A 23239-nucleotide genomic window follows, 5' to 3' on the forward strand; every position below is an offset into this window, starting at 1 on the left:
AACATTTCAAAGACATTTCCATTAGATTCGAGTTTAAAACAAACACACACTCAAGCACACACGCGCTCACTGACAGGCACACGCGTACACCGAGAATCAACACCACAGCACCACGCCCCCTGCACGCGCCAAGCTGCGCGATGACAGACCGGAAACGGTTGTATCACATACGAAATAAAAGCCCGTGATTCCGTCACACTGGATTTTCTCATCAGTGGCTGAATACAGGAAGTTACTGACCCAAAATATCCACATCATAATAAAATGTATCTGATATAACATAATTCCGTGTTTTATGATAAAGTTAATGTTAGACATTAATATATATTTGTTTAAAACATGGAATTATTGATGAATCAAACGCATGATTTAAATTCTATTATTACAAATTGGAGCGGTTGATCGTCACATACATTAAATGTTACGTTATTATGAAGTGACGATTGAATATTAAATTAGTTAATATAACATACAGAGTACAGAGCTTTATTTTGAAAGTCGTGCTCGGGATGTGTAGTGGGTGTATTCCCGTCAGCTTGAGGCGGAACCGTTTCCTGCTCCTGGGTCCGTGTCAGTGGAGACCAGCCCGGAACCCGAGTCCAGCACGGAACCACAGAGCAGCCGAGCCGGGGGTAGAGCAGAGGCCCGGACACCGCGAGCAGGCTCCGTTACCGGAAACACCGGGACCACTCGGGAGGATGGCGAAGACGTACGACTATCTGTTCAAGCTGCTGCTGATCGGGGACAGCGGCGTCGGTAAGACCTGTCTCCTGTTCCGGTTCAGCGAGGACGCGTTCAACACCACGTTCATCTCCACGATCGGTTAGTGAGTGTGTGTGTGTGTGTGTGTGTGTGTGTGTGTGTGAGCCTGTGTGTGTGTGTGTGTGTGTGTGACTGTGACACCAACATCTGTCCGAGCTCTGATCAGCTGATCGACGAACTGTCACTCACACTGTAAAGATGGAGTCAGCTCCCACAGGTGAAGCCCAAACATCTGGATCGCCCCCTGGTGTCTGGCCTCTGGCCCCGCCCCCTCCATGTTAGCAGAGAGGACATGTACCAAACTGAACAAATCAAAGTAGACGTAAACTAATGTTTCTCAAAGATGGTTTCTGTCAATTCAGGTCGTTTGTTATCTCACGGATTTTGTTCGAGTGTCAATCATGCTGAGACGTCATTATTGACAGCTGATACTGACTCCTGATTGGTTGAATGCGTGTATGGGCGGGATCCTGATTCACTCCACAATCACTTCTGTACCCTGACCCCGAATGACGCAATCACCACAATGGTCTTTATGTGCAGTCCCTGAGGGTCTCCATGTCCTCGTCTGGGTGAAATGACCTTAACATGTCAGAAGCTGTCGCAGGCCCTCTGATCGACGTACAGGTACACACACACACAGAGACAGACACACACAGACACACATACACACACACACAGAGACAGACACTCACACACCAGCACACACACAGAGACAGACACACACACACAGTGCTTCCTGTGTGTAGCTCCTCTGTCTCTCTGGTGGAAACAGGAAGTGAGATCGTCTTCGTCTCTCAACACTGTCACTGTGCCGCCCTGTGTGTGTGAGGGTCTGAGTTCCTATCTCAGTGAGGACCGTTCCTGTGAGGAGTGAAGGTTCACACCTGGCTCAGGATCCCACCTGGCTCAGGATCCCACCTGGTTCAGGTTTGGGTCTGGTTCAGGTTCAGACCTGGTTCAGGTTCGGACTTGGTTCAGACCTGGTTCAGGTTCGGACCTAGTTTAGGTTCGGACTTGGTTCAGACCTGGTTCAGGTTCGGACTTGGTTCAGACCTGGTTCAGGTTCGGACCTAGTTTAGGTTCGGACTTGGTTCAGACCTGGTTCAGGTTCAGACCTGGTTCAGGTTCGGACTTGGTTCAGACCTGGTTCAGGTTCGGACCTAGTTTAGGTTCAGACTTGGTTCAGACCTGGTTCAGGTTCGGACCTGGTTTAGGTTCGGATCTGGTTCAGGTTCAGACCTGGTTTAGGTTCGGACTTGGTCCAGACCTGGTTCAGGTTCGGACCTGGTTCAGTTTAGTGGTCGGCCATGTTGGTCCATCTGGATCCTGACTCCCCAGCTGCAGGGTCACCTGTCTCACCTGTGTCGGAGTGGGCGGAGTCTTCTGACCTGTCAGACTAACCTGGCAGTTATTCGTCTGCCTGCTTCACCACAGTGACATCACAGTGACATCACAGTGACATCACAGCGACATCATGTCACATTTCTCCCAGTTCAGCTGCTGGTCTGTATGAAAGTTAGATGAGCTCCCACTTCCTCTGCTGCTGTGGACAGAGGACGCTCTGTCAGCAGGAGGCGGGGTCAGCTGACCTCTCAGTGTGTGTGTGTGTGCTTGTACTCCTGTCTTTGCGAGGACCAGTTTGAAGTTATTATCATACTATTGAGGACACTGTGTGTGTGTGTGTCAGTGTGTGTGTGTGTGTGTGTTCCAGTTGCACTGATTTTAGCATATTAGCATTTAGAAGCTGCTTCTCCAACAACTCAGACATCCCGACTTGACTGTTCCAACACCCGGTGATGACGTCAAACAGAAACAAACATGTCCGACCGTGAGAAGCTGAGGTTCATTGTCTCGTGAGCTGAGCAGCCTCCGTTCATACAGAAACAAAGAGGAAGGAAACGACTCATGAGGGAACAGACGCTATTCTACATTTGATTTGACTTTTATAATCCGACAGAGGGTCAACGAGCCTCAGCTGCAGCCTCTACGTCTCCATGAGCGCCGCCATTGTTGTGTGATGTCAAACTGCTTCTCCATGAAGTCGGGCTACAGGACTTTCCCTGAGTTCACAAGTCGGAAAGCTTAAGTGTTAATTTACCTGAAGAACCTCTTCACCTCTTCACCTAACACAACAGCAGAGTGAAAACTGTAATAAACTCGTGAAGTGACGCAGCAGTGAAGCGGGGACTTCCTGTGGAGCTGTGAGGTCACTTCCTCCTGTGGGTGGAGACGTGGGCACCGTGACCTGGGAGCTGCTGTGAGCCGCCGCCCGCTCAGACAGGAAACCTGAGCTGCTTCACGTGACATCACGCTTCCTGTCAGGAAGTCTCTCCTCAGCGCCGAACCTGTCAGAGCGATGACGTGTCAGTGACTCATCGACCGCCGGGAATTCAACTCGCAGCCTCCGGCGCGTCGAACCTGAACTGTTACTGATACATCTGCAGTAATCTGATATATCAAAAGTAATCTGATACATCAAAAGTAATCTGATACATCTAAAGTAATCTGATACATCTAAAGTAATCTGATACATCTAAAGTAATCTGATACACCATCTGTGCCTCTACACAGAACATTGATGATTTAAAGAGACAGTAACTGATTAAATAATTGAAAGTAAAAATTTGTTATGATAAAGAATAAATCAAATCGGCTTTTCTTCAGTCAATTTAAAGCTTGATAATTTAAATTAATAATAATAAACAGTTGTCGTCACCTTTGTCTCATATTGAACAGAAGAAATTAACAAGAGGAACTCAGACGTTAGAATCATGATGATGATGGAGCTGATAAGGTCGTCAGTGGCTACCGGAGGAGAAGATGGAGGGAGGAGTGAGGGAGGAGTGAGGGAGGAGTGAGAGAAGAGTGAGGAAGGAGTGAGGGAGGAGTGAGGGAGGAATAAGGGAGGAGTGCAGGAGGAGTGCGGGAGGAGTGATGGAGGAGTGAGAGAAGAGTGAGGAAGGAGTGAGGGAGGAGTGAGGGAGGAGTGAGGGAGGAGTGAGAGAAGAGTGAGGAAGGAGTGAGGGAGGAGTAAGGAAAGAGTGAGGGAAGAGTGAGGGAGGAATAAGGGAGGAGTGAGGGAGGAGTGAGGGAGGAGTGAGGGAGGAGTGATGGAGGAGTGAGAGAAGAGTGAGGAAGGAGTGAGGGAGGAGTGAGGGAGGAGTGAGGGAGGAGTGAGAGAAGAGTGAGGAAGGAGTGAGGGAGGAGTAAGGAAAGAGTGAGGGAGGAGTGAGGGAGGAGTGAGAGAAGAGTGAGGGAGGAGTGAGGGAGGAGTGAGGGAGGAGTGAGAGAAGAGTGAGGAAGGAGTGAGGGAGGAGTGAGGGAGGAATAAGGGAGGAGTGCAGGAGGAATAAGGGAGGAGTGAGGGAGGAGTGAGGGAGGAATAAGGGAGGAGTGAGGGAGGAGTGAGGGAGGAATAAGGGAGGAGTGAGTGAGGAGTGAGGGAGGAGTGAGGGAGGAATAAGGGAGCAGTGAGGGAGGAGTGAGGGAGGAGTGAGGGAGGAATAAGGGAGGAGTGAGGGAGGAGTGAGAGAAGAGTGAGGAAGGAGTGAGAGAAGAGTGAGGGAGGAATAAGGGAGGAGTGTGGGAGGAATAAGGGAGGAGTGAGGGAGGAATAAGGGAGGAGTGTGGGAGGAATAAGGGAGGAGTGAGGGAGGAGTGAGGGAGGAATAAGGGAGGAGTGAGGGAGCAGTGAGGGAGGAGTTAGGGAGGAAACAGAGTTTTTCTCTTCGCAGCAGGAAGTCATTCGTTAAAAATATTTTGACTTCCTGTTTCTCCTGCAGAGACACGCCCAATCAGCTGACAGATGCAACTTGCAGAGCTGCAAAAACAAACGCACCTCTTCCCTCCAGCAGGGCGGAGTTAACTGACTCTGTACACAGGGGGCGCTACTGAGCTGAAACTGTTGGAGGATCATCATGTGACCTGACACTCACTTCTGTCTCTTTCAGGAATTGATTTTAAAATCAGGACGATAGATTTTGATGGAAAGAAAATTAAACTTCAGATATGGTGAGTGTGGAACACACACACACACACACACACACACACACACACACTCTGATGATGATGATGCTGATTGGTCGAACTGACCACAGTCTACTTCCTGTTTCCTCAGGGACACGGCGGGTCAGGAGAGGTTCAGGACCATCACGACAGCCTATTACAGAGGAGCCATGGTAAGACACGCCCCTTCCTCAGCACCTCAGATATACACTCTACTGATATATCTATAGATCTATATCTAGATCTATAGATATAGAACTGAGAAGTTATGTTTGAAGGTTTTACTCTCCACCAGAGTCTGATGAGTTTGATGACTTTAACCACAGTTTAAGTCACATCTAAACAATCTGTGATGACTTTTTAACTTCAGACAAACTGAAGCTGATTGGTTCAGTTTCTATAAACACGAGACCAACACTCCCTGTTCTGAGGTCACTTCCTGTTCTGATGTCACTTCCTGTCCACTGTGTTTCAGGGCATCATGCTGGTGTATGACATCACCAACGAGAAATCCTTCGACAACATCAGGAACTGGATCCGGAACATTGAGGAGGTGAGGGGGGGCGGGGTCAGTTCAGTGAGCCAATGGGAAGAGTCTGTTTCAAAACGTGAGGAGGAAGTGACATCATTTCATTGCATGGGATTAATTATATATTTTTAATGTAGTTTTTCAGCTGGAGGTCGACGCCACTGAGTCTCATAGAAAACTTGATATATTTCCTATTTGTATAATATAACATTTATTATATGTAACTTAATGTTGTATTTATTGTATTTAATGTCATATTTTATCATATTTATGTGTCTCTGTCTCTCTGTGTCTCTGTCTGTCTGTCTGTCTGTGTCTCTGTGTCTCTGTCTGTCTGTCTGTCTGTGTCTCTGTGTCTCTGTCTCTCTGTGTCTCTGTCTCTCTGTGTCTCTGTGTCTCTGTGTCTCTGTGTCTCTCTGTGTCTCTGTCTGTTTGTCTCTCTGTGTCTCTGTGTCTCTGTCTCTCTGTGTCTTTGTCTCTCTGTGTCTCTGTCTCTCTGTGTCTCTCTGTCTCTCTGTGTCTCTGTGTCTCTGTCTCTCTGTGTCTCTCTGTGTCTCTGTGTCTCTGTCTCTCTGTGTCTCTGTGTCTCTCTGTGTCTCTGTCTCTCTGTGTCTCTGTGTCTCTCTGTGTCTCTGTGTCTCTGTCTCTCTGTGTCTCTGTCTCTCTGTGTCTCTGTCTCTCTGTGTCTCTGTGTCTCTCTGTGTCTCTGTGTCTCTGTCTCTCTGTGTCTCTGTGTCTCTCTGTGTCTCTGTCTGTTTGTCTCTCTGTGTCTCTGTGTCTCTGTCTCTCTGTGTCTCTCTGTCTCTCTGTGTCTCTGTGTCTCTCTGTGTCTCTGTCTGTTTGTCTCTCTGTGTCTCTGTGTCTCTGTCTCTCTGTGTCTCTGTCTCTCTGTGTCTCTGTCTCTCTGTGTCTCTCTGTCTGTCTGTCTCTCTGTGTCTCTGTGTCTCTGTGTCTCTGTGTCTCTGTGTCTCTTGTCCAGCACGCGTCCTCAGACGTGGAGCGAATGGTTCTGGGAAACAAATGTGACATGAACGACAAGAGACAGGTGTCCAGAGAACGAGGAGAGAAGGTGACTCAGCAGATTCAAACTGGTGGATTCATAATTAACAAGTTAAACGGTTTAAGATGAAAATATCAAACGTGACTTCCTCTCTGGTTCAGTTGGCGATAGATTACGGAATCAAGTTTCTAGAAACCAGCGCAAAGTCCAGCATCAACGTGGAGGAGGTGAGTTCTGATCTTCATCCTTTATCAGTCACACGTTTAATATACGAATCACTATATGTCTACACACACACACACACACACACACACACACACACACACTGATGTGTTTTTATGTCTTCAGAGCTTTTTCACACTCGCCAGAGACATCATGATGAGACTGAACAGAAAGATGGTGAGTCCATTACAGAACAATGTCGTCATCTTCGTCTTCATCAGTGAAGATTTAATTCTGAACTTGACAAACAACAATTTGACCTTTGACCTGTTTACATGACAAACTGCTGTGACTGATTTGAAAACTCACTCAACTATGAAACTTTCATGAAGTTTTATGATTTATTGTATTTTTGTGATAAAAGAAGTGATGAAGAATAATGAGTGTAAACAAACTGCTCTCACTCCTTCTTCATGTAGAACGACAATAACCCACCAGGTGGCGCTGGACCAGTGAAGATCACAGAGTCTCGCTCCAAAAAGAGTTTCTTCAGGTGTTCACTGCTGTAGATGGAGCCTTCCTCCTCCTCCTCCTCCTCCTCCTCCTCCTCCCGCAGCAGGAGGAACATCAGAACTGTGGAAACATGAAGAACTAAACAGGCTCCTCCTCCTCGTCGCTCTCTCAGGTGAAGAAGAGTTTGTAAAGAGAGAGAACGTAAGTGACGATGAGGAGGATGATGAAGATGCAGAGCTTTGTTTGAAGTTTTCATGTTTTAATATTATTTTCTTTCAGAGTTTAAAAGTTTCAGCACTGAATTTATTTTTCAAAGATCAAAGCCTTAAAGGATCAGAAAATCATTTTATAGATTCTATTCATGTTTTACTTCACACTCAAATAAACTTAGAATTATATTTATAATTTTAATAAAATTATGAAAAAGTATTATCATTTATTTTTAAAGTCTTGGGTTGAATTTCAGTCAGTTATGTTTCACCAAAAATGTTATTTAGAAAAAGCACCAGTAGATTTTTTTAAATTAATTTAGGAAAATATGAATCTAAAATAAAAATAAATTTTATTTCAGATTCAATTTTTCATCTATTTTACAGTAGTTTAATATGATCCTGGTCATTAACGATTGTATTTCTCTAATATTTAAAACTGCGTCGTCATGGCGATGATGATAATTTATTAATGAATCAATAATTATTGATTATCTGATGATTGGAATGATTCATATTCATCATCAACCTGTTTTATTCACTGTCGTCATGTGACTGAAGGATCAGAATCATATGAAGGTGTTGAACTGTGTGACGTGTTTACAGACTCACTGCAGCAGTATTATTATTATTAGTCATATTATTCATCAATGATAAAACTGTTAGACTATTAATCAGTTATTTTATTCCTCCATTATATTATCAATCATCTTATTGTCTTTATTAACTCGCGTCCTGCTGCTCTTTCTATTTTTTAATGATGTTTCAATCAAACTCATTTTCATTCAAGGTCACATATCAATCAAGATGATCAATATTATAAAAAATCTTATCAACCTGATTAATTCTGATATTATTTTAAAAAACACTAATACTTGTCTTTCATTAAGAATTCACGAGTATTTTGTATCGCTTATACATTATTCTAATCTCCCCCTCAACTTCAATAACCATCGTTTATGTCGTTCATGTTTTTATAAGAAACAAAACAAAATATATTTTATTTTTTTAACTTTTATTTTGTTCTTCAGTGTTTTTTCTGTGAAATGCGAAAAAGTTAAAAATTAAGACTTGTATCAATAAGTCTAAAAACTGTTGATGATAATCAGCTGATCGATAAGAATCTGGTTCATTTCAGCTTTTTCTCTTTTTACTGATTATTTTCTGTTTCATTATAAAACTTTTTCAGTTCGTTTTTTAATTTGTTTAAATGTTTTTATTTTCACTTGGTAACTATTCTATGCAAAAATGTCTTATGATAAAAAGTGTTGATGTTTATATTATTGAAGAACATTTTTCATTTTATTTTCACATTAAAATCCGAGTCTGACATTGTTACACAGAAAACTTCAAATGATGATCCAGATTTTTTGTGTAAAAATCTGAAGAATTACGTGCTTTTCTTGGAGTGAAAGGTTTTATTGTGAAAATAAATCATGGACGATTGCGATCATCATCACGGTGGTGACCTTTGACCTCCACTTCCTGTTTGTGATCACACTGCAACTGATTGTAAAAAAAATGAAATAAAATACTTTTTCTATCAACTTCATAATCTGTCAGTTGATCTCTGACCTTCCTGCTCACACCTGTTTCCCCTGTGACCCACTAGGAGGCGCTGCAGATCCACAGCCACTCAATCATCCTGGTTCTTCTCCACAGACACAATAAACTTGACTATTAAAACATCTTTCAGACGGTGACAAGCTGCTTTACAAGTTTAAAAAGAAAAATTTAGGATATTAATAAAACCTGACTTTCTCATCTTCACTTTGAATCAAAGGACGTGGCTCCACCTCCTCGCTCCAGTCTGGACCAATCAGGAGCAGGAGAGTGACCTTCAGTGAATTAACAGCTGATCTGTTTAATTTCCTCTTTTAAAAATCTTCGATCCATTGACTCCTCCCCTCGGTCCTGCACTAAGTGCACAGTGTGACTTTCACCAGCAGGCGGAGCTGTTGTATCAGGTTCTCACGTCAGATCCTAGTGACGTCACCCAGCGCTCCCAGCAAGTGGGTGTTTCTGCTGCTCCAGGATGGGCGGGGCCACATCCATCCCACGGATCCTTCAGCTGTCTGCTTCATTAAAGAATCGGATTATTCTTGATTATTGATCATGTGACTTCAAACGGGCGTCTGACGCTATAAATAAGTCAAATGTACGAATATTTAAAACTTTTTCATCATTAAATTTAGGACAAAAATCTGTTCGACTCCTTCTTCTTCTTCTTCCGGCAGCGGAGACGTTCCCATGATTAAATTAAAACCCCCCCCCCGATGTCAGTCACTGAACACACACACATGACGAACGTGAGACGACAACAACGTGTCATCGGTTTATTCAAGTAAGAAAAGTGACAGCAGAGGCTCAGCTGTGGTTTATTTACACACATGTACAGAGTCCATCTGATCCTGGATCAGTTCACGCACACAAGCACACACGCACACAAGCACACACGCACACACGCACACAAGCACGCACACACACACACTCACACAGACCCTGGATCAGCTCACAAACTGAAAATCTTATGTCGTATTTACAGAACAAACGACTGAAGCTTCAAACATAAATAAAACATTCAAACTTTACGGTCAAACTGCAGCAGGAAGAACACAAACCTGCAGGAGAGAGACACACACACACACACACACACACACACACACACACACACACACACACACACACACACACACACACACACACACACACACACACACACACACACACACACACACACACACACACACACACACACACACACACACACACAGATTAATCACATGATCAATTCATAATTTAAATTGTGATTCATTTCTGTTCCATGTGGCTGTTATGACTGAGTTGGGTTGACGACAACAGTGATGATGTCAGACAGGAAGTTCACACTCACAGGTTCCTGCTGCAGCTGAGTGACATCACACGACGGTGGCCGGGCCGATGACAGCGGCAGCTTTCTGAAGACAAACACAAACAGTTAACCAGAGTTTCCATCACTTCATATCGTGTGTGTGTGAGTGTGTGTGTGTGTGAACTCACTGATGAGATGTACTGGCTGCTCAGGTGCTGCTTGCTGGAGGAAGAGGAGGGCCGGCCAGGGAGGCCCAGCTCCTCGGGCAGCGCCTCCTGCAGGTGGGAGGAGACGCAGCCGCTGTCGGAGCCTGTGGATCCGGAGAGGCAGCGAGACGACGAGCCTGAGCTCTCTGTGGCTGAGAGAGAGAGAGAGAGACCGAGAGAGAGAGAAAGAGAGAGAGAGAGAGAGAGAGAGACCGAGAGAGAGAGAGAGAAAGAGAGAGAGACCGAGAGAGAGAGAGAATCTGTGAGGAGGGAGACCTCCTGTCAGAAACACTATCTCTGAACAACATGGCCGACACACTGCACATACTCATGGAGGGCTGACTGCTCGTCTCGTGCTCCTGCTCGTCTTCCTCGATGCAGGAGGCGGTGAAGGAGCCGTCGGCCGCATGGGGGGGGGGCAGGTTTTGGCTGAGGGGGCAGGAGGCGTGTTAAGGAAACGTATGACATCGATAAAGTTTGAATTCAAACTAAACATCAGGTGTGTGTCGTACCTGAACATGTGCAGGTTGAGCGGCCCCAGCAGACCGGAGGACGACGGCCCTGAGGTCGAGGGGTCAGAGGTCACCGACCCTCGCTTGAAAGGGTTCGAGTGGTCGAAGACGGAGACGGCGATGGACGCCCTCGTCCTGGCACCTGAACACAAGTCAATATGTTTATCAATCATTGATCAGCTTCTACTGAACACATGGCGAGTGTGTGACTGGACAGTGTGTGTGTGTGTGTGTGTGTGTGTGTGTGTGTGTGTGTGTGTGTTGTTACCTCGGCTCTTCATGATGTAGTGAACAGCTCGGTCACTGATGGCGGCGTCGCTCGGCTTAATGTCCAGAAACGGTTTGCTACCAACTCCCATCGACACCATCTCCTTCAGACGCATCTCTGCAGACACACACACACACACACACACACAGACACACACAGATCACCATCACAGAGCTCAAATGATGACATCACAGGGCACGATGAACGCCCCTCTCTCTCTACCTTTGTTCTTGTTGGCCTGCGTCCACAGGATCCGGGCGATGTCCCCGGTCCAGGCCAGTTTGACGTCCTGCGTCGCAGCCTGAAGGACGAACTTCTGGTTCTTGGACGTCCTCCTCCTGAACCAGATCTCAAACCGGAGCCCGCTGTCCCCCGTGGACTCGGTCAGACCCACGTCCGCGGTCTGAAGGACAAACAGGTGGTTCAGCTCAGACTGTCCTCAGAGTGGAGGGGGCAGCGACTCGCTCCGTGTGCACGTTACCTTGAAGGAGTGTTTGTAGATGAACACGTCCAGACCTCCCTCCATCTTCTTGGGTTTGCTGAACAGAACCAACTCATCGAACAGGAAGATGTGGCGCTGGCACTTCCTCCTGCCGCTCCAGATGGTGAACTCGTCCTGACGGATCAGCTGACCCTGCTCCTTCAGATTCACCTGCAACGACGCCCAGTCAGGGTTTCAAAATAAAAGCAGCTGAAGTGATGATGTCACACTGAGTCAGGTGTTCAGGTCGGACTCTGACCTGAGACCTTTACTCACGTCACATTCTCGGATGGCGTCCATTGCCAGCAGGTCGTTGCCGTGGCGAAGCTGAAACTTGACCATCTTGGTGGCCTCCTGCAGGGCGCCAAGCTCCGCCTCCTGAGCCACGCCCACCTCCTTGATGAGGTCGGTGAGCAGCAGAGCGTATTTACTCATCCTCTGAATGGGCTTCAGCAGGTAGGACGACAGGTCCATCTTATCGCCCAGCTCCACCTGCTTCCTCTGGGCGGAGGAGAAAAGGTCAGAGGTCAGTCAGAGGGAGTCATCCAACGCCAGAGGTCAAAGGTCACGTGTGAGTTCTCACCCTGAAGAAGGAGTTTCCGTGGTTGGACAGCAGAGCATCAGACTTGGGTTTGTTTTTACTGTAAAGAGCGTAGAGACCGAACTGTTCCTGCTGTGAACGACAACAACATGTGGATGAGCACAGAGACACACACACAGTGACAGACACACACAGTGACAGACACACACACACGGGGACCTACGTGTCGGAGGAAGCAGTGAGGGACTCTGAGCGGATGCTTCCAGCAGGACTCCAGCTCTCGGAGGAAGAACTGACTGTGAAAGTCCAGAAGCTTCTCCAGGTTCCCGAACACGACGGACCTCTTGCCCCTCAGGTCCTGAGGCAGGTCGCCCCGGTCCATCTCAGGGAAGTAGTGATGGATGATGTATCGCAGCGAGCGCACGTACTCCTGCTCCGTGGTGATCATCTCATCCACGATGTGACGCAGCTTACTGCAGACACCAGAGGAACAATACGTCAAACACACCTTATTTCTCCTGCTGCACATTGTCATGGACAATGTAATATTATTTTATCTTATTATTATTTATTCTGTAAGTTCACTGACTAAATTCATCAGTCGTAGATGTTTACAGACTTTTATTGTGAAGTAACTTCCTGCACCTGCCGCAGATAACCCACCTTCCCCTGGGTCGGGGGTCAGCTGCGGGGCTGCCGATGGTCCTCAGTGCCCCGGGCGTCCCGGGCGTCCCGGGGCTGTGACCCGGTCCTGCCCAGCTGTGAGCAGGCGTCCTGGGGCAGAGCGTGTGGTCGGCCGCCTCGCTGCTGCTGACCTCCAGGCCGCGGATGAACACGCCGATGTTTCCTCTGCGAACCGGCTCGCTGAGGGTGCGAGGACAGGGTCCGTACCGCAGCGCCTCGGGGGTGGAGGGGCAGTCGAAGCTCTGAGTTTTCCTAAGGTGCTGTCGCCTGCCGGAGAAGGAGAAGGAGGAGGAGGAGGAAGAGGAGGAAGAAGGGGAGGGGGAGTCGAGGCGGGGGAGGCTGGGACTGGAGGAGCAGACATCCACCCGGACTGAAGACACGTCCGAGGAGCTGCTGCGGAACAGACGCTGGAGGAGCGGTGTGTGCTGGGGGGTGGAGGTGATGGGTGAGGAGGTGAGGGGGAGCGGGATGGAGGCGTTACGAGAAGGTGAGGAGGTGTTGACGTCCTCTATGGGGCAGGAGGTCTCGGAGACCCTTCTGAGTCCTGACGGTGTCTTCCTGGAGGAGGTGGAGCTTCTCATAGGGGCGGGGTCAGAGCAACGTCTCTGGGCGGAGTCTCGTGTCCTGATCGCCGCCTCCATCTTCCTGTCAAACACCTTCTTAGTCTCCTGACACTTGGACCAGGCGAAGCTCCACTGACGGAGGCCTCGCTCGCCCCGCAGCTCACCCGCCGCCGCCTTCATCTCCTGGAAATGGGAGTCTGGGATTGGTGGGTGCAGACTCTGGTAGTCCTCTAGGCAGCCAATCACAGCCTGGCATTTGTCTGGCAGGGTGCACTCCTCCATACTGATGCCGGCTAGATGACGCATACCCTCGAGCGCCCAGCCATAGGCCTGCGGAGAGAGAGAGGTGGCAGCTACAGGTCACATGACATCACAGTAGGGTTGACCTCTGACCCCTGATGTACTGACATAATGAGAACAAACAGGATCAGGTGAGTTTGATCAGGTTCAGACTGTTACACACACAACGCACACGCAATTAATAAGTAGACGAGCACTGACGGGGGGGCGGGGGGGTCAGGGAATGACATGGGCCGACAACATGGAAGAGAAAACGCTTTGATGTGCGTGTGTTTGAAACCGCCGCCAAGAAGCCGACCTCTGACCTCCTCTTTGTGAGGGTTGAACGGAGGGGGAAGGGAGGATGTGTGTGTTCTACATAAAAGAGGAGGCCGCCTCCTCCAACACCGCGGAGCTGAATCAGTCTGCACCCCCCTGACCGACACACACACATTACCTCACCACTAACGCACACACACAGTCACACATACACAGTGTTCAGAACTTCAAAAGACCTGGAGAGGATTAGTTTGGTGGAGAGTCGGTCAGATCCCTAATCACCTTGATCGCCCCCTAGTGGAGACAAACACAAAAAACTACATACACATAAATGGCGTAATTTGTTATCAGTTATTTAGCGTCTGAGCTAATGGTTTCTTCCATCATCAAATCCAGACCAAACCAACACACACATACACACTGACTCACTGACACGCACACACACTCTCTCCTACAGTAGACAACTGGGTCATCTGTGTGTGTGTGTGTGTGTGTGTGTGTGGGAACTGAGCTGCTGCAGTGATCAGGACACATCAGTAAGCTAATCAGTTTGAGGAGCACTCGTGTGTGTGTGTGTGTTTGTGTGTGTGTGTGCATGTGTGTGTGTGAGGGGTGGGGACAGACACTTCGCTGTCAGTCATGTGATGAGGAGGAGGATGGACAGGCTGATGAAGAACTGAGACACCACCCAGCAGAAAGAGTCTGGAACAGCAACAAAAGCTTAAACTTAAACAAAGCCAGGCTGACGTGTTTCATAACAACACAGAACAAAACGATGTCGTCTGTTCCTGCTCCGTCTCAGAGGAGACGATGGTGAACGCTGGAGGACTTCACCAGATGAGATGAAAAGACTCATGTGTCCAACAGAAGAAGAGATGTTTGACTCTAACTCAATAATGTGGTTGTATTGTGCTGCAGAGACAGGAGGGGGGGGGGGGGGGGGGGGGCTGACCAGGGGCAGACAGGCTCTGGTTTTGGGGACAGTGTCTCTGCAGGACTCCTGGAGCCAGTCAACCAGAGAGGAGGGAGGAGGGAGGGAGGCCCAAACCCTCAAAAACCAGATAAAAGAGAGAGGGGGGGGGGGTTCTCCCTCCTCCTCAGAGGAGGAGTCACTGAAACACACCAACATGTTGACTGACTCAGTTGATCCTCCTCGGAGACAAACAAATATCTGGCCATTTTCTGGAGTTTTTCTGTCACAAGAGTGTTTCGGGTCCGACTCGTTCACACCAACAGGGACATGTGGGGACATTCAGGCGAGGGGCGGAGCCTGTAGAGCAGCAGGAGGCGGGACATGACGTATAAACTCTGCTGTGGAAAGATCAGTGTTGTTGTTTACATCCACGCCGGCGTTGTGGATCTGGAATCTCCTCGTCTTTCCAAGTTGACGTCTTCGTCTTCCACCAACCACTCCTTCACGTCCGTCACGTGTCAGATACAACACGTCCACTCGCTCTCAGTGGATTCTCCAGAGAATGAACTCACTCTGAGGTTTTCTGAAGTCTTCACTCGGGGGCCGGCAGGAAAAAGGCCCTGAGGATTTTGTGTTCTCACATAAAGAACCTTCAGAGCATTTCAGTAACATGTCTGGACTTCAGCTAAGGTCTGAAAGGAGCTTTAGATTCAGAACTTCTGATTGGATCAAAATGCACCAATCAGAGAGTCTGACAGTGCAAAGTGCTGAGTCGTTACCTTCCATCAGTGTTTGTTGATGTTCAAATGTCTCAGCAGAGTTTGTCTTGACAACACTTATGTTTTATGTTCCTGCTGCGTCTCCCCGTCTCTGTGTCTCCCTGGTTCAGCACGACACGTCCTGATCTCAGATCAGTCCTGATGAGTCTCTGCAGATGAGACAGAACTACACACAGTCCACACAAAGATCCTCTCCACTGACAGTTTGTAGACGTCTCTGGCTGTTTAATGTAAACCTGTGAGATCTGTCTCCACACTGGATCTGATCACGTGTGCAGCTCTGAGTTCAGGTCTGAAGGACACTCACACATTTGGAGGTTTCTGAGACACGTGGTCTCATTATTTCTCTGTGTCCTGGGCCACAACGTGAAGGGTCCCTCACTCAGCTGACGACCTCTGACCTCTGCAGTTTCTCATTCTTACTCTACTCAGTGACCATAACATGATTTGTTAGTGGCCACAATATCAACACATAATGATTTCTTTCACAATAAGCTGCTTTCAGATACCATTGAGCTCCGGAGACACCCCCCAGCATGTCTCAGAAGCAGAAGCTGAGTGAGAGAGTTTCTTCAGACTGATGCTAAAATCTTGGGTTGAAGAAGCGGAGCCACTCATGAAGAAGACAAAGATGTCAAGAGAGGTTGTGTTGGTAAGGGCTGCCACCTTTGTGGATCTGCTGAGAAAAATCCTGCGTGGGATTTGTTGGCATTGTGAACGTTCACACACACACACACACACACACACACACACACACACACACACACACACACACACACACACACACACACACACACACACACACACACACACACACACACTAATCATGATTGTCTCTAATCATTTACATATAAAAACAGTCACATGGCCGGTGCTCAAACTGATGAGGACCTGAATGTGTATGTGAGATCAGCTTCAGCCGTTACAGTTGAAACACAAACTGAACTTCACCTCAGAAAACACACAAACACGCACACACACACAGCAGGAAGACAACCAGACGTCCTGATCACTGGAGGTAAACCTGAGACTCTAGAGTGTCACACAAACACACAACATCACCGCAAAGTCCTATTGAAGGAGATCAGCTCAGTTCATGACTCAGACATAGAAACATCACAGAATCATGCAACACAACATACATGACACTGACTGAAGAATCACACTTGAAGTTGAATCTCACTGTATGATGTCATGACCACAGAACCACAGGTGTATTACTGAGTAACACACCTGAGAACAGGAAGCAGGTTTTGTACTCAGCCGTTGATTGGTTAGCTATCGAAAACACTACGAGCGAGGAACGAGGTGTCACCGTTAATCTGTTAGCAATGCTTTCCCTGGAAGTCGAGTCATGTGACCATTAAGAACCAATCAGTGAACGTGAGCGTCTCAGTTTTTGTTGGTCCAGACTCAAACACAACCCCAGAGCTTTCAAACTCAAACGAGTCCGACTCTGTTTAGATCCATGAAAAGTCCAGAGTGGTGAGGACCCCAGTCGGTACCATAGAAAGAGTGATGGGTTCTATATCCATGTGGGTGGAGTCAGCCTCTGAGTCTCCGCCTCCATCAGAGGTAAGACCTGTGGTCACCTCAGCTCTGAGTAGGCAAGCGTGGATCTGAGCCTCCACATGAGGGCGCTGGTGCCACCACATAAACGTTCTCACCACTGGCAGATAAAGAGAAGCTTTCCTACTGGTATTGGTTTAACGTTTATCAACTTCCTGTTAAAGGTTTTCACTTTATTAAACCGATCTACAGGTGGAGACACCAGGACGTGATGAGCACTGATAAAGACTAGAACAAAAAAGACAAAGAACAAGACGACAACAAAACTAAAACGGGTTCCACAAAAATCAGAATGATCGTAAATTCACAGATTGACATCAACTGAAACACAAACAGAAAACCACGGATCTTCTGGAGATTCAACCGAGAAGTCTTCACTCGGTAGAAGTGTTTCAACTTCCACGGTCTTTCAGTAGCACTTAAAAACATGGACACACACACATACACACAGTGAGAGCTGAGTGGAGCATCTCAAACCAAAGCTCTTTCTGGAGTCAAACACTTGACTTCTTAAACTACTGAATAGCTGCAACATACACACACCGACAACACAACACAACTACATGAGCTGCACAACTTTACAACTATTAAACCGTCCGTGTGGAAACGGGAGTAAGATATCTGGTGAGCGTACCTCTGTGTCTTGGTGAAGAGCTGCAGCCTGACTGAACTGAGCAAAGAGCGGCATCCTGACCACACACACACACACACACACACACACACCACCCCCCACCACTACATTCACAGGCTGAATGGCAGATGGGCGGTCCCAAGAGAAGGAATGGGGGGGTGTCACCCCAGCAACAAAGACTTTGTGAAAGGAGTGAAAAGGGGAAGAAGGGAAAACTTGGCACTGGAGTAATACCTGGACTACACACAAACCCACACACCCACACCCACACTCACACACACACTCTCTCTCTCTCTCTCGCTCTCTCTCACAAACACACACACACACACACACACACACTCTGTAAACATTAATTCACATGCATGTGTCATGTTTGGAGAAGCTTCCCCAAATCCATGATGTGGAGACACAAGGGTTACAGCAGAAACTGTATCACACTGTGTGTATGTATGTATGTATATATAACTATATGTATATAAATACATATATTAAAGTATGTATGTATGCGTTTCTGCTTGTACATGTCTGTGTGTGTTGACCTGTGCAGTGAAGTGACTGTAGTTTATTATGAAGTTTCCACTCTGATACACTGTCAACTGATATTGACCTGACACACACACACACACACACACACACACACACACGCACGCACGCACGCACGCACGCACACAAACCAACCAGCCTGAGTCTACTATACAAAACAATATTGACACCCCCTCTCCTCCCCTCTGGCCTCCCCTCTGGCCTCAATACACTCTGTCAGCTTCACTGTAGGAGGACGATATGGGGGGGGGGGGGGGGGTCAAACAGCTGCTCTGATTCACAAAACTGCTTCATCTTGAATCATCATGTCTTCACTCAGCTCAGGTGACACAGAACAACACTACATCTGTTTCGATGAGTTCCATGTGCTGTTGTGGGTTAAAGATCTTTCAACAGTAGAATCTGATCATTTGGAGGCAAATATTGTGAAGTTATCTGAAGAGGAGTGAGAAGGAGAAATGACAAGACAAAAGAAAATCAATAATTCTGCCCTGACCCGATGTTCTGACTCACTACACACACACCACAGCTCCTCCTTGTCCTCTGACACTCTCACTTTCTCACTTTGACCATTATTGTCATATTTCCTCCCCCTTCCCACTTCCTACCAGCAGGAAGTGTGTTTACTTCCTGCTGCAGAAACGTAAGTGATGAGGCCGTTGATGAGGCGTGACATGATCAGCCGTACCTGGTCCAAGAAGCTGAAGAGTCGAACGGCGCGCTCGATGATCTGTTCAGTGGCGTTGATCCGCTGAGAGAAATCCTGAAGCTGAGTCCAGAAGGAGTGAATTTTGACCTCGTAAATGTGGAGGTCCGCTGACGACATGTTGCCCAAGAGCTCCAGACGACTCAACAAGGCCTCGCCACGTTTACAGTAACCCTGCAGAGAGAGGACAAGGTCAGCGCACAAGACGATCCTTCACAGACAACAACAGATAACACAACTGTACAAGCGTGTGTGTCGTACATGAGCGGTTGTGTTGAGGTTCTTGAAGTCCGTCTGTTTCTTTTTGAGCAGCTCCAGAGAATCTTCAGGTTCATTCAGATTCTTCAGACGAGGTTCTCCTTCGTCCTGCAGCCAGGAGCTCACCTGAACGCACCACACAGGTAAACATGTCAGTCATTCACCTCGTCAGTGTCTGAGGTGTCGAGCTGTGGATCAGTAAAGTGACTGAAACAGATCATAACAGACTGTGATGGTGAACGTGTTCTGAAATGAAGTCATGTAATCAGCACCCTCTGCTGGACAGACTGATGAAGACTCGGCCTTAATAAATAAAGAGTGATGCATCTCACCGGGAGACAATCTTTGTTTTAACTGATCACATGTTTTGTATTTGTGATGTTCACAGATTTAAAGTCCTGATCACATTGACCTGATCAGTGTGTGTGAACTGAGCGTGCTCACCTCGCTGAAGGCCTGCTCCAGACTCCTGAAGTCCAGGATGAAGCTCAGCTGCTGCGTCCTGGAGTTGGACAGCATGACGAGGCGGTGAAGCAGCTCGTCCACCTGATCGTACAGAGAGGACACCGTCTCCACCTCCGCCCTGTAGTCCTCCGTCACGCTGATGACGCTCTCCTCTCTGCGGAGCCGCGACAGAGAGGCCCCGCCCTCCTGCTGTAACCGGACCAATCGGCTATCTTCAAGGACACTACACATCACCGCTTTGTAGCGGGACAGCAGCAACTCGGCATCCTGGGAAAGAGAGAGAGGAGGTCGAGTCAGTTTAGAGAGGACACACACAAGCCACTGCTGGTTTGAGTTATCGTGGTAACCAGATGACTACTCAAACTGAGAGATGCAATTCAAATTTTACGTTTGAACTGACGAGGTCATAACATCACTGAATGTGTGTGTGTGTGTGTGTGTGTGTGTGTTACCTGAGCAGCAGCAGGGAGAGGTGTCTTCTCCAGGATGTTGATGGTTTTCTGCAGCAGCTTGATGACGTCCTCACACTGATTGTTCAGCTGCTCCACTCTCTGAACGAACAGGAAATAAAAACAGAGAAAACTTTTCACTATGAGACAAACGATGGCACATAAATAAATAAAATCCTCCACCAGGTGAGGCTGCCTTGTCTCCACCAGGTGAGGCTGCCTGTCCCCTGACGTGTTGACGTGTTGACTTGTTGACGTGTTGTCGTGTTGACTTGTGTACTGACCGATCGGAAGCAGAGCCAGCTGCGCTGACTGAAGCTGAAGGAGCCTCCGAACTCTGTAGGAAGCTGCTGGAGCTCCACGTGCTTCTGAAGAGACTTCAGAGAATGCAGCACCTCCACCTGATTTGGGAAACATCATGTAAATGACAAACCTGATTTCAGTGTAAACACGACACAGCCACATCACTCTCTGCCACTAGCGGCCTGTCTATTAAACCACAACGGACAGAGTTCAGAGACACAGTGATGCTGTGTGGGATCATGGGATCTGTTGCCGTCTGAACTGCAGCTTCTCTCCGTTCAAGGTTCTGATCAAATCCATTTAAAATCCTTCATCCACTTCCATCCACAGATATATGTCGGTTGTCTCGTTGTTAAAGAACAAACCAAAGGTAAAGTGAACGAGTCTGATCACGTGTGACTGAGCTCATGTGTCGAAGCTACCTGTGGGACCCCGGCTCTGTCCAGACGCACCGAGGAGGAGTCTCTGCTGACCAGCACGAACACACTGTGGATGGAGCCTGGTGCGTTCTCCTGCACAAACACACAGTCCATTCACATTATGTTGGAGTTCAGTCAAAGTAAATAACTACAGGTAAACACTCTGACAGGGAACTCGCCTGCAGGGACATGAGGGCAGAGAAGAGGACGGGGACGGGAGCGGCTCTGCGGGCGTCCACAAGCACCGTCACCCCCAACGCTCGCACCTCCTTCCTGCTCGGCACAGGAAATGAGGTCAGAGGGAGACAACAGTACACTGACCTGAGGTCGAGCAGAGAACAAGGTGCGGTCCCTACCTGAGGGTGGAGGTGTAATAGAGCAGGAGGCGGAGCAGGTCAGCCCGCTCACAATCAGGGTTCGACCACATGGAGCTGCTGGTGGAGGCGGTGAGAAGAGCTCGTCCACTTCGGTCTCTGGTTCCTGCAGAAATCATCATCATCATGTTTTAATGACTCAGGGTTCTTCATGTTAGAGGGTTTTTTGTATTTCTTACAGACACGAAACTCATGAGGTTCTTGTTTATGAATCAGCTTCATAAAAACCTCTTCTTTATAAAACACTGAAACAGTCCGACTGTTCTAATCAATGAGGTCAGTTTGTCTCACCAGGCAGACACAGAGCTCCAGAGCCCAGCAGCACACTGTAGAAGCTGGACTGAGACGAGGGACAGGAGAGGGTGGACAGCCCCTGGACAGTGTCCACAGCTGGACCCGTCGTCTGTGATAAGAGAGCTGGTTGGTGTGGTACTGTTGGACTGGAATCAGCTGAGTGGACAGAAGACAACTCAGTGCTGAGACCTGTGGAGAGAAAACACACGCACACACATGCACGCGAGCACACACACAGACACACACACAGTCTTAATGAAACGATCATCCACATAGGGGCGTGGATGACATCAGAATCATAGACTGTAACTAAAGATGCTGGGACACATGACAGTTCTCCCAAAGGGAAGCAAAATCATATTAGTGATATTTTGAATTATTTGAGGAAGTGGAGATAAATGTTCCATCTTTATTCACAGCTTATGGTTCAAACAGGTGGGTGTGAGAAATTAACTGGTGGAGGAGGAGAGACAAGAAAGGGAGGAGGAGTATTTTAGCCAATTAGAGGAGGAGGAGGAGAAGGTAAATGAGAACAGAAAGATGATGTTTTCAAGAATGACAGGGAGGAGGAGAAACAGGTTTGTACCTTCAGTCTGACGATCTGCAGTTCTTCCTCCAACAACCTCCTCACAGCAGGACTCCTCTTGCTCCTCCTCCTCTTCCTGCTGCTGCTCCTGCATCTTCTCTCCTTGTTCAGACTGAGGTTCAGGTCTCAGTGAGTCTGGATCCATCACTGGAGTTCTGGAGTCTTCAGACTTCTCAAAGTGTATTAACGGTTCAATGTTTTCACAATAAGAGTCCTTAGAGTGTGTCAGTAATGGGTTTTCAGAATGTGTGTCCTCAGAGTGTGTTTGTAGTGGCTTTTCAGAATAAGAGTCCTCAGAGTGGGTTTGTAGTGTGTTTCCAGAATAAGAGTCCTCAGAGTGGGTTTGAAGTGGGCTTTCAGAACAAGAGTCCTCGGACTGTGTTTGTAGTGGGCTTTCAGAATAAGAGTCCTTGGACTGTGTTTGAAGTGGGTTTTCAGAATAAGAGTCCTTGTGCTGTGTTTGTAGTGGGTTTCCAGAATAAGAGTCCTCTGACTGTGCTAGTAGCAGGTTTTCAGAAAAAGAATCCTCGGACTGTGTTTGTAGTGGGCTTTCAGAATAAGAGTCCTTGGGCTGTGTTTGTAGTGGGTTTTCAGAATAAGAGTCCTTGTGCTGTGTTTGTAGTGTGTTTTCAGAATAAGAGTCCTTGGACTGTGATAGTAGCAGGTTTTCAGAATAAGAGTCCTCGGACTGTGTTACTAGTGGGTTTTCAGAATAAGAGTCCTTGGACTGTGCTAGTAGCAGGTTTTCAGAATAAGAGTCCTCGGACTGTGTTACTAGTGGGTTTTCAGAATAAGAGTCCTTGGACTGTGCTAGTAGCAGGCTTTCAGAATAAGAATCCTTGGACTGTGTTTGTTCTGGGTTCTCAGAATAAGAGTCATCGGACTGTGTTTGTAGTGGGTTTTCAGAATAAGAGTCCTTGGACTGTGTTTGTAGTGGGTTTTCAGAATAAGAGTCCACAGACTGACTTTGTAGTGAAGGGTTTACAGAATAAGAGTTCTTGGAAAGTGGTTGTTCTGAAAAGTTTTCAGAATAAGAGTTCTTGGAAAGTGGTTGTTCTGAAAAGTTTTCAGAAAAAGAGTCCACAGACTGTGTCTGCAGTGGG

General features: G+C 47.6%; 2 protein-coding genes across 2 annotated transcripts; one reads left to right on the forward strand and one right to left on the reverse strand.

Annotated features, from left to right (window-relative positions):
* Positions 1–535: 535 nt before the first annotated feature.
* Positions 536–8738, forward strand: LOC133956269 (ras-related protein Rab-8B). The gene is made up of 8 exons (XM_062391219.1): positions 536–822; positions 4716–4776; positions 4883–4943; positions 5246–5323; positions 6279–6368; positions 6461–6526; positions 6648–6698; positions 6941–8738. The coding sequence occupies exons 1-8, from the start codon at positions 699–701 to the stop codon at positions 7028–7030; spliced, it is 621 nt and encodes a 206-aa protein (XP_062247203.1). The 5' UTR covers positions 536–698; the 3' UTR covers positions 7031–8738.
* A 750-nt stretch (positions 8739–9488) lies between these two features.
* plekhg4 (pleckstrin homology domain containing, family G (with RhoGef domain) member 4) lies at positions 9489–23239 on the reverse strand (the record flags this gene model as incomplete). The annotated part of the gene is given in 22 exon segments (XM_062391102.1): positions 9489–9804; positions 10077–10140; positions 10223–10392; positions 10569–10669; positions 10753–10894; positions 11021–11137; positions 11243–11423; positions 11502–11672; positions 11778–12002; positions 12085–12174; positions 12266–12515; positions 12706–13619; positions 18971–19162; positions 19250–19372; positions 19691–19978; positions 20164–20262; positions 20445–20561; positions 20886–20975; positions 21062–21155; positions 21239–21362; positions 21548–21739; positions 22137–23239. Coding segments are annotated over 21 exon segments (3864 nt in total). The 3' UTR covers positions 9489–9804; positions 10077–10101.

Source organism: Platichthys flesus, chromosome 1 (assembly GCF_949316205.1).
Source record: "Platichthys flesus chromosome 1, fPlaFle2.1, whole genome shotgun sequence".
In the NCBI taxonomy this organism is placed as follows: domain Eukaryota; kingdom Metazoa; phylum Chordata; class Actinopteri; order Pleuronectiformes; family Pleuronectidae; genus Platichthys; species Platichthys flesus.

Bases quoted from the DNA above. Each gene is read 5' to 3' on its own strand.
- LOC133956269 (XM_062391219.1), top strand. From the start codon at position 699: ATGGCGAAGACGTACGACTATCTGTTCAAGCTGCTGCTGATCGGGGAC. The intron at 5,324-6,278 runs GTGAGGGGGGGC...TCTCTTGTCCAG, and splicing joins GGATCCGGAACATTGAGGAG to CACGCGTCCTCAGACGTGGA. The intron at 6,369-6,460 runs GTGACTCAGCAG...TCTCTGGTTCAG, and splicing joins CCAGAGAACGAGGAGAGAAG to TTGGCGATAGATTACGGAAT.